The sequence below is a fragment of the Mus caroli genome, unplaced genomic scaffold, assembly GCF_978045245.1.
Source record: "Mus caroli unplaced genomic scaffold, Mus_caroli_1 scaffold_1, whole genome shotgun sequence".
Classification (NCBI taxonomy): Eukaryota; Metazoa; Chordata; class Mammalia; order Rodentia; family Muridae; genus Mus; species Mus caroli.
This window is the reverse complement of record NW_028227256.1, coordinates 83,695,707-83,707,128: the sequence shown is the minus strand read 5'-3', so window position 1 is coordinate 83,707,128 and position 11,422 is coordinate 83,695,707. Positions and strand designations below refer to the sequence as shown.

The window sequence follows — 11,422 nt, the reverse complement described above, 5'->3', positions numbered from 1 at the left end:
AGACCTTCCCTATATATTGGGTGAAGTGGGGGGGGGGTGGAGTCGAACCAGGGTGACAAACTTACTGAGGACCGAGATGGTCTCACTCATCATTGCCTCCTCAACTGAAGTCATTGTCTCCACACTCCTAAGGACTGTCCAAAACACATCACATACACAGGAATAAATTCCCTAGTTGGGGGGGGGGGGGGGCTGGCGAGATGGCTCAGTGGTTAAGAGCGCCGACGAAGCACCTTCCGAAGGTCCCAAGTTCAAATCCCAGCAACCACATGGTGGTTCACAACCATCCGAACTACGAGGCGTGCATTTTCCTGACCCATCTGCTGAACATGTTACATCATTAGATGTTTTTTGTTGTTGTTTTTGTTTTTGTTTTGGGTTTTTCGAGACAGGATTTCTCTGTATAGCCCTGGCTGTCCTGGAACTCACTCTGTAGACCAGGCTGGCCTCGAACTCAGAAATCCACCTGCCTCTGCCTCCCATGTGCTAGGATTAAAGGCGTGTGCCACCACTGCCTGGCTTTGTTTGTTTGTTTTTTATTTTATTTTATTTTGAACAGTGCCTCTTGACTATCCATACTGTGAAGAATTTCTAACAATGGGGGGGGGGTTGTAAAACTCAAGAAATCCTTCGTGATCAGTGGGGGTGGGAGGAAGTATTACATTAGACGAATGGGATGTACTGCTAAAGTTACTACACATTTGTGCTGTGGCATCTAGAAGAACTTGCTAGTTAAAGTGGGTTACACTTTTTAAAATTCTAGACCTCATAAAAGCCAAGACTCTATACTTAGATCCCACACCCCTATCTCCTTTTAAAAAAAAAAGGCTTTTTTTCTATCTTGTGTACATGGGTGTTCTGTCTGTGCATATGACTGCACTATATGCATGGGCGTTTTGCAAAGCCAGGGGAGGGTGTTGGATCGCCTGCAACTGGAGTAACAAATGCCACATGGGTGCTAGAAACCAACCCAGATCCCCTGGTAAAGTAGCCAGTGTTCCTAACCACTGAACTATCTCCACCCCCACCCCCATCCTTTTTTGAGACAGGATCTCACCATGTACGCTGAGCTCAAAAAGATCAATTTGCCTCTGCCTCCCTAGTGCTAGGACTAAAGGCGTGCGCCACCACGTCCAGCTCATGTTCCCTGCTGTTAAGTGAGTTCCCCACATCCCTTACCAACCTTCTAGAGAAAGTTCACATAGGGAAGATGTTGGAGCTGGGAAAATAGCTCGTGGTTAAGAACACTTGCTGCTTTTATAGAGGACATGAGCAACCCACTGTCTGGTTGCTCATGACCACCTATAACTCTAACTCTAGGGTTCTGACATCGTCTGCCAGCTTCCAACAGGCATGCTCACTCATGTGCACATAACCCACTCCCAATATATACATACACACATATGTACGTACATACATACATATAGTTAAAAATAATAAAAATAAATCTTACAAAATGGCAGGAGGAAATTTTCTCAGGCCTCAAAGGGTAAAACCTTGCCCAGTCAATGACATCAGGAAAGGCAGAGCTCTTAGGGCTTCAAAGTGACTTTATCAGAACTGCTCAAAGTCATGTGACCATACCCATCACCAACCACTGCAGAAATCCCTCTCTGTCTCTTTATTTCTCTATCTTCTCCCAGGAAGCCTTGGTTACTTCCCCAGGAGCACACGGGATCAACACGGGATACAGCTCCACAAACAGCATGGCCCTCATCGCTGACTCCAGGGCCCAGGAGGGATTGGTTTGCTCAGTCTGGCAAAGGCAGGTAGGGGCGGGGGTCTCCGGGGAACGGCAGGTCAGGCACTTGGTTGTAGTGGGCCATGAGGAAGATGCCAGCAGTGCCACAGATGAAGAGGGAGAGCATGGCTAGGAAGCAGACGCGGTCCAGCACTCGGCCCACCAGCAACCACTCCTCGTTCCCCTGAGAGCAACAACACATTGTGTTGCAGGAGTGTGAGCAGGGGCAGCAGCCAGCCTGGCTCCCTCTTTCACTGTTAGGTCCCCAGCTGGCCTCCATTCTCTTTTCAGCCTTCTTACCTCTGTCTGGGTACCAACCTGTCTTCTTTTATGATCTCTGACCTGTTGGCCCTTCCTCCTCCCACTTCCCACCTCTGCTTTATCTGTCACTGAACCTAAGCAGAACACCCCATCCACCTTGTCCCCACATTACACTTGGGTAGTTGCCCACCCTGTCCCACTCACACTGTCAAAGTGACTCTGCTGGCGTCGGGCACGAGCCATGAGGTTACAAGCATCCACACAGGCCTGGATGGCTGGGGAGGCTTGCTTCAGGCTGCCACAGAACTCCTGGCTCTGCCTCACTTCTGGACCATTCTCTGATGGGGAAATAAAGTCAGTGGAAGGGAGCAGACTGGGATGTGACTTTCCCCCAGAGACCTGAGCCCTCTCTCCAACTTGAACAGTCTCCCAGCACTTAGCTGCTGTACCCGGCTCTTCTAGCTGCACTCACTGGTCAGAATCGACTCCTTGGGCCTCACCTAGCTTCTCCAATACTGCCTGCACTAATCCATTGCGCTGCCTTTGCCTAAAGAGGAGTTCGCTTCGAGGCAGACAGAGGTCCCCTTCCTCTCGAGCCATGATGGGCCACCCTGAGGAAGAGCCATTCTGGAATCGGAACCGGGCATCCTGGACAGCAGCTGGAGCTAGTGGGCGCACATGCATCCGTAACAGCTGGGGCAGGAGCCTCAGGAACACCTGTTAGAGGGGTTGTTGTGATAGGCCCTGCTTGGGCCACCAGGCCAAGCTTGGGAATGGGGATAAAGACAGTGCTTTAGGGGAAGCAACTAGGTCCTGGTATGGCTTGACTACTTTCTTTCTCCTGGACACAGAACCTGGGCTCTAAGCTTTCAAGACCTCCGGAATCACCAGAGCACTTATTTCAGACAAACAGACGCTTACCCTCTACCCCGTGCTAGGATAGTCTAGACTACCCGAGACAACGTACCTAGGGAAGCTACATTTGTAACATGATTCTCAGCTGATGGCTGCTATGAGCTGCAGAGCACACAGACATGCTGGGATAGAATCCTCCCTTTCCTGCTTTTTGAGAACTGAGTAATACTGGGTAAGCTGCAGAGCCTCTTTGTGTCTCTGTTTCCCTATCTGTTAAATGGGGATGATACGCCAGTACCCACTTAAGCGTTTTATGCACAGTAAATAAGTTAGCCGTGTAATATTAATGCCCCCAGGCACTGATGTTATCATCAGCCTTCTTTAGACCTAAAGATACATTTGGCATAGATTTGCAGCTGAATTTGAGAATAGGGACAGGGATATGGAGGGAGTCACAGGTGATTGGGAAGGACAGATGGATGCCCAAGTGGGCAGGGGAGTATCTTGCCTTGCGGACCCCACGGGCCATGGAGTGTGTGTGTGGGGACCGCAAGGACACATTGAGCACGACCACAGAGTTCACGACGATGAGGATGGTCACCACCATGAGGAAGGTCAGGTACCTGTCCAGGGTCAGGCAAGCAGGAGACTGAATGTCCCTTAGGCACCTCAGACCCAGGTGCCACCCACCCTCCTTCCCTTGGGTTCCTGGGTGGAAGGAAGGCCATTGTCAAAAGCCTCAGAAGGGAAAGGGTGTGTTGGGGATTTAGCCCTTTTGCTTAGCAAGGTTATGGGCTTGCCCAAGATGGCGAGGGATGGGAAGCAGATGTGAAGACCAGCCTTACTTGCTGATGAGCGGCACTGCCTGGGAGGTCTCAGGCACCTTCTTAGCCACAAGGAAAAGGAAGACAGTCTGGGCCAGGAGCACATTGGTGGCCACTGTGCATTTCTGGCCGCCCGCTGCACACGACCAAGACAACCTCAGAACAGGTTCCCCACCCACCACACACCACCTCCACCCCCATGCCACCCCTCCCCCCCAAGGGACCCCTTGTCCTACAGGGAGCCCACTACACTTGTCCTAGGATTGTTGTTCCCTGTGTCATGAGCAGGGCCTGTCCTGGCCTTCCCGGGAGCCTCTGCTGCTGCCCTCCTATGGGCACAGGTACCCTTAGCAGGAAGGAAGTAGATGAGGATGGCGACCGAGGAGATGAGCACACAGGGGGCGATGATGTTGATGACGTAGAAGAGGGGCTTGCGCTGGATGAGCAGGTAGAACACCACCTTCTGGTGGCCCGCCTCCTCTGCAGGAGCCACGGAGTCCAGGAGCATTTTAGCCGGTCGGTGCCGGATGGCCCACTCCCCATTCTCTGTGGGGAGCATGCACTTTATTAAGCATCACAAAGTGACACAAGTGGGGTGGGAGATTGGATATTGATCGCCCCTTCCAAAACTAGAGTAAGTATCGTAGGAAGAGTCGGAACTTCACTGGATCCTTTTCAGTGGTGTATGTGTGCATGCGTGTGTATGCATATACACACATGTATGCATATACTCACATGTATGTGTGTGCGTGCGTGTGTGTGTGTGTGTGTGTGTGTGTACAGACGTGGAAGCCAGAAGTCAGCATCAGGTGTCTTCCTCAGACACTCTTCACCTTTTATGCCAAGGCAGGGTCTGTCACTTGGACCCAGAGCTTTGCCCTAGAAATCCTTTGTCTCTGACTTGTGCTGGAATTTCAGGTAGGCTCCCATTTCTAACCAGCATTTATGTGAATTCTGGGCATTCAATTCTGGTCTTCACGTATGTGCAGTTAGTGCTTTTATCCCATGGAGCCATCTTCCCAGCCCTCCTGCGTTTTTCTTTAAAGACAGTCTCATTGTGTAGCCCAGGCTAGCCTCAAACTTTCAATCCTCCAGGGGGCTAGGACCACGTATGTGTGTCACCATGTCTGGACTTCTGTTGAGACATTTTGAAAGCCATATTCCAGGATACACTGTAGTTTTCACCTTGAAGAGTATTGGGGGTGGGGCATAGCCTCGATCTGGGCAGGGGCTCCCAGCTGGGGTTACCTGTGAAGGCCTCCGGGTCAATGAAGATCCACTCAATGGCTTGCCCGTCCTCCTGGCTCAGCTGCAAGTTGATCTCACTGGTGCTGTAAGTCTGGGATCTGTGGGTCAGGAGTGGGAAGAGGGTAAGTGGAGCAGAGGGACCTGCCCATGAGGCCACAGACACAGTCGCCTGATGGCAGCTGTGGACATTAGGCTTTGACATATGCAGTGTCACACTCTTGAGTTCTCCAGCAAGCCCTGGTGCTAGCATGCAGGGCCAGGGGAGCACAGGCTCTTTGGGGGTTCAGTGCTCCCGTCTGGCCAAAGAACTCAGAGCCACCCTGTCTCTCCTACTGCCACCAATGACCATAAGGTAGAAATACAAGCCTATCAGAAGATGACACTTGGGGTCCTGCCAGTTTCTCCCAAGACCTCCCTTCACTGCTTATGAATGAGGAAAGTGTGCCCAGAGGGCACAGGTTTGGCTCAGATCACATCCTGGCTTTGGCCAGGCTTTTCTTTTCCAGGACAGCCTGCCTGTCTATGACTCCACGTGTATGTAGGCATACCCAGATGTTCTTAGCCACATACTCAAGACAATAGTGTCTCTCCTTGGGACCCAGGCAGGAAGCTGAAGCAATGGAGGATAGGAGAGGGAACTTAGCAGGAGGCTCAGCCTTGAGGAGCCTCTGGTGCTGGTCTCCCACCGCTACCCAGACCCATCCTAGAGCAGCTAGCTCCCTGAAGCCCCGCCCACAACCCCAACATCATCAGCAGTCTCACTGGAAGATGAGGGAGCAGTTCTGCCAATCGAAGGGGAAGTAGGTGACAGAGATGGAGCAGGAGGAGCGGAAGATGGCAGGCGGCAGCCAGTAGATACAACCGTCGGGGGACACGAGTACATTGCAGTAGAGGGCCACCTCGAAGACACCGTCCACACTGTGTGCATAGGCCAGTGTACAGAGCTGGGGGGAGGGGGCAGAGCTCCTCACAGCCCCAGACTAGCTCTCTACTTTGCATGGTTGGGAGGGATCTGAGGGCACTAGTCCCCCCTGCCTGTCACATTCCTGATGGTCTAGCATCTAATCTCACTCACGCACCACCCCAGAACCCCCCAGCTCATCTCCACTCTGGACCTGAGATGAGTACAGAGGTCTAGGGGAGATGGCACCCCAACAATCACCTCATAATCTGTTTCTCTTTCTCTGTATTAATTAACTATAATAATGGCAAAATAGCTAACATTATTAAGCTCTTTCGGACTGACTGACCCTGAATGAACCGTGTGTGTGTGTGTGTGTGTGTGTGTGTGTGTGTGTGTCTGACCTGATGACCTTTAATCATTTCGCTAGTTGTTAAAATTGGCTGCAGGTTGCAGAGATGGGATAAGCCTGCTGCCACCACCCCACCTCCCCAGGTGGCTAACATGTTACAACCCTGAGCCAGTGTCTGTGCTTGAAGTCCCACCCTCAGCCTGGCACCCTACAGCACCCCGCTCTCTTCTTTCTCTCTCTCTCTAACTTTCCTCATTCGACTGGACCCTGGTATCCTTCATCTCCTGCCCAACCCCCTTCTCACTTGTTCTCCAGGACGATATCTGGCCGCCAGACCATGGTAGATGGCACCCTCAATATCCACAGGCCTTCGTAGTCTTTCGGGTCCCAGCGCAGGCGATAGTCGCACCATTGCTGTGGATGAAGAGACAGTTGCCCGGCCTCTGCCCTGGGCTACACAAGGCTGGAGACCGCAGGCCAGCAGAGAGGGACCAAGAGGTTGAGGTGTGTGGGTGGGGCAGCCGCAGTAAGCAGAACAATACGGCAGGTGGCGTCTTACCATCTCTATCCAGACGTTAGTCGTGAGGGCCTCCTCTCGTTCATTCTGGGGTACAAAAGAGAGTTAGGCTATACCTTCCTCCCCGAGGTGCCGATGTCACCACCAGACACTGATAGAACCAAGAGGCCCTCAGCCTCACACCTCGTCGTAGCCCCAGGGGTTTCATGAGTCCTGCCCGCCCCATTGTAGGACCCAAGTGCTAGGGTTAGATCCCCAGCACGAGTGGCCCTGCGTGATATCCATCATTCCCCGCCTCCTGTTGCTCACCAGGGAGATGAGGTTGGTCAAGGTAAGCTTCAGGCTGACATTGACCACATCTGAGTCGCGCTCAGCCGGCCGCAGATGGGGGTCGTAGTTTCGCATCAGGTCCGCTAGCAGACGCTCCTCTTGGTTGCGGCTCTGGGCCCCTGCAACAGACGGGGGTGGGGGGGGGGAGGTGTTCACTCCAGAGGAGGGGGAAGCACAGAGGGATAAAGTGGAGACTGGGGGCGGGGAGGGTGCTGGGGCTAGGGAGAGTACAGGTAACCCCCAGACCCTCCATCCACTGTAATCATGTTCTCCTGATCTGTTCCTTCCACACCCTCTACCCCAGGTCTCAAATCCCTAGTATTTCACCCAGGCAGACAGCCAACAGCAGCAAGAGGAGCTGAGGTCTCTGGCCCCCTTGCATGGTGCCTCAGTTCTGCCCAGTGAAGAGTAGGACAGTAGCTCTACAGGCCTGGGGGGTGGGGGTAGAGGGGAGGGTCGGAGTGTCATGTGTCAGCCTACACTCCCCTCCCAGCCAACCCTGCCAGCTCTAGCTGGCCCCACCAGCTGTCTGACCACTGCATTGTCAGCTGTTCCCAGGGTATGTACAATGCTGGGCTCAGATTACATGGGCCAGCCAGGGGAAGAAAGATGGAATAGTCCCACCAGAGACAGGACACCCTCAAAAGTGTCCCACCAGAGACAGGACACCCTCAAACTTAGTCGCTTCGGTCCTACACCTCTTTTTCCAGCCAGGAGACTCAGCAAATGGCCAAGGACAGATGGGTGTGGGGACAGCAGTGGTGCTGCAGCGGTTGGTGGTGACTGATCAAGAACCTTCATTCTGTACCAGTGTGTGTGTGGGGGGGGAGGTATGATTTACACATGAGAGTCTTGGTGACTGTGCCTTAGTACTTCAACCCCCTGCCACTGCCAGCCTGGTGGCTCTGTAGTCACTCCAGTGGACTGGGACACAGGAAGGAAGTGCCTGCAGGGCGTCTAATTGTTGACAGTGTCATATCCTGTTTTCACTTACAAGTGGGTAAGGGTTGCATCTTGGGAGGCCTGTGACCCATAGGCCACAGGTCGAAGGTGGCTGTATGTGTAAAGACTATGGTATTGACGATCAGGGGACCACAGCAGCTTCTCCTGTGCCCTGAGACAAGGCACACAGATGTACTAAGCTTTAGGAGGGCTGAGAAGAGTCTGGAATGTGTATTTGTGTGTGTGTGTGTGTGTGTGTGTGTGTGTATGTGTGTGTGGGGTCCTTGCGACTAGGTCAGCTGTGAACGGTGGCTTGTCAGTGGGACTGCAGTTCATAAAATCATCAGACAGATAATGGCAGGTCCTCTGCAAAGCTGGGGAGACTCGGGGATGCATCAAGCTGCTTAAGAGGACTCATGGTCTGCTGAGGCCGACGGGCCAGACTTGAGGATGTGTCCCCCAGAGCCATCGAAGGAGAACCACAGTGAAAGGAAGCCAGTCTACTTCTAGGCTTTGTCCCCATCAAAGGGTAGTGTTGAGGCTGATCTGGGAGCAGGCACTTGCTGCTGGCTGTGTCCATACTTGGGCCACCTGTCATGTGGCCAACTATTTCAAACATTCTGGCCAGTGTGTATCCGTGTGGGGCCCCTAAGTGCTATCACATGGGCAGCTGCACCAGGCAGGGTAGGGCGCTCACTGGACACCCCTGAATGCCTAGGAGAATATCCTCAGGCCCATCATATCTCTATGGCTTGGCAGTGCGTTTCAGAAACAGGAAGATAGGCTCAGAACCTGACCCCCTGGAAAGGCCTCGAGTCCTTTGTGTCCTACCAGGACTCTGGGTGGGGGCAGGGAGAGGCTGGCCTCTAACTCAGAGATCCTCCTGTCTCTGCTTCCCAAGTGTCTCTGCCACTTAACTTCCATCCAGCCCTCTTTTGCCAAAGGTCAGCAAAGGTCTCTACAGTCAGGAAGTAATGTGAACAGTGGCCGTCCGCCATTCCTCTAGTCCCATCCCCACTTCCCTCACCTCAAGAGTCTGGAAGAGAAGAGAAAGTGTGCTACACTGCTTTTTCCTCCTGGCATGTACTGTGAGGCCTTCCTACATGTGAAGACTGTTACTCTCCTCGGTGCACTGGGAGAGAGGTCTGGGAGCTCGCTTGACATTCTCTGCTGCCGGGCAAGTCACTTAGGAGGAGTGGAGTCTCCTGGGAGAGTCCAGTTTGGAGAGGAAAAACCAACGAAGAGCAAAGCATATGTGTGGGTCACTCTTTCTGCTTCTCTCTTGCCACCGCCTGTCGCAAAGGTGGGAAGAGCTAACCAGTGACGCCTCCTCAGCACCCAAGGGGAGTCGGTTCATACTGCAGTGCCAGTGCTGTACAAATGATTGCCAGGCTTCATTAATCAACTAATAATTACAAGAAGTCGATCTGTGTATGTAGTCCAGGCACAAATTTTTCATCCACATACTTCAGGTCTATGGCTGGCTCAGTCTGCAGATTTCAAACTTACAGATATGGCTCACCTCTCATTGACCACACTGATTCACAAAGGAGCCTGGTTTGTTGTTGTGTTTTCTTCTTTGATTAATCACCAACACATGGAAAGTTGTGTGTGTTTAAAATTTATATTATTAGCTGGGAGTGGAGGCCCATGCCTTTAATCCCAGCATTCTGGCGGTAGAGTCAGGCAAATTTCTGTGAGTTTGAGGCTAGCCTGGTCTACCTGGACAGCCGAAGCTGTTACATAGAGAAATTCTGTCTCAAAAAGTTTATATTATTATTGTGTGATTATGTGAATGAGGGACCTTCATATGCCATGGTGTGTGTGTGTATGTGTGTGTGTCAGAGAGCAACACTGGACAGGGGGGCTTCAAGGTAGGGTTTCTCTGTGTAGCCCTGGCTGTCTTGGAACTCACTCTATAGACCAGGCTGGCCTTGAACTCAGAGATCTGCTTGCTTCTTCCTCCTAAGTGCTGGGATGTGCGCCACCACACCAGGCCCAGAGAGCAACATTATAGAATGTGTTCTCTCCTTCTACCCTTATGTGGGGTTGGGGGAAATCAAACTTGAGTTATTGGCAAAAGCTTTTTGCTCCCTGAGCTATCTCACTTGCCTCCAACCCCATCTTTTCAAAGACTACTTGTTTTTGCAATTAATTAACAAATTGATTTTTGGAGACACACTCTTGTGTAGCCCAGGCTGGCTAAAAGCCAGCTGTGTGGCTAAGGAACAGGTTGAGCTTCAAGGGCTCATGCCTGTACCCTCTCAACTGCTGTAATCATCAGGCTGGAATTTACATGGTGGTGCTGGAGACCAAAGGCAGGGCTTTGCGCAGGCTAGACAGTTGCTCCACAAACGGAACTTGTGGAAAAGCTTTGCTTCATGATGAAAAGGGTAATAAATGGTAGGCTGCTGTCCTGCTGGAATATAGATGTAAAGTATGGACTGTGACAGCTAGCTGCCAACTTGAGTAACACTGCCAGTAAGATGTGGGATTCACCATCACCATCTCTAAATTCTTACTATGTGGGGGAAAGGACACCTACTTCCTTAAGCGAAGGCTGCAGCTCATCGCATTTTGTTCTTGAAGCCCAGTCCACCTTAACTAGTGTGCTACCCACTGAGAAGATGGGCAGCTCTACTGGACTGGGGGTATGGGGGTATGGCCTGGGCTACACAAGAGTGTGTCTCCAAAAATCAATTTGTTAATTAATTGCAAAAACAAGTAGTCTTTGAAAAGATGGGGTTGGAGGCAAGTGAGATAGCTCAGGGAGCAAAAAGCTTTTGCCAATAACTCAAGTTTGATTTCCCCCAACCCCACATAAGGGTAGAAGGAGAGAACACATTCTATAATGTTACCCTCTTGGGAAGCTGCTTGTGAATGTGACATCCAGGGCCAAAAGAAGATGAGGCTCCAAGTCAACCATGGAGGACCGGTCCTAACAACACCCCATGGTGCTGACGAGCTGTGCAAAAGGCACCCTTGGTTGGGTGTGGCATTTGGGGTTGTCACCTCTGAAGAGTCCACAGTCTCCTCAACTGGGACAAGGAGGGACCTGCTGCCAGCCGCAGCGCCATGTGGCAAGATTCCAAGAGTGCCTCAGTGGCACAGAGAAGCAGCCAGCGATGGCAGATGAAGACCTCTCCCAGCGCTTGTGTATGAGGGTGACTGGGTGAATCTGGGTTGTCCTGGAGTCCTTGCTTGTCTGTGTGTGTTGGATAGAGCTGCTTTTCTGGAACTTCACCTTGCATTTATAGACCAGTTCACTCTGGATGTAACTAGGGTTTGTTTTGGGTTAAAATGGGTTTTCCTTTTCCTCAGTCACATCTCAAGATTCAAAACCTGCTGCTGTCCGGACCAAATATGACCACTGTTCTCCAAGAAAATAGTTTAAGCTGTGAAGCCCTTCCTGCACAATAGGGAAGTGAATACTTGGGCTGCTGGCTCCTTC

At 51.8% G+C, this 11,422-nt stretch overlaps 1 protein-coding gene across 2 annotated transcripts; it reads right to left on the bottom strand.

Moving 5' to 3' along the window:
* Positions 1-1,751: 1,751 nt before the first annotated feature.
* On the bottom strand, positions 1,752-7,411 carry Chrng (cholinergic receptor nicotinic gamma subunit). 2 transcript variants are annotated; one of them, XM_021166294.2, is made up of 12 exons: positions 7,357-7,411; positions 7,009-7,148; positions 6,742-6,786; positions 6,487-6,596; positions 5,692-5,847; positions 4,930-5,027; positions 4,027-4,227; positions 3,703-3,817; positions 3,366-3,480; positions 2,503-2,719; positions 2,207-2,340; positions 1,752-1,925 (listed from the first exon to the last, which is right to left on the bottom strand). In XM_021166294.2, the coding sequence occupies exons 1-12, from the start codon at positions 7,409-7,411 to the stop codon at positions 1,752-1,754; spliced, it is 1,560 nt and encodes a 519-aa protein (XP_021021953.1). The 2 variants fall into 2 exon arrangements, with proteins under 2 accessions (XP_021021953.1, XP_021021963.1); XM_021166304.2 differs by lacking the exon at positions 5,692-5,847.
* Positions 7,412-11,422: the final 4,011 nt, after the last annotated feature.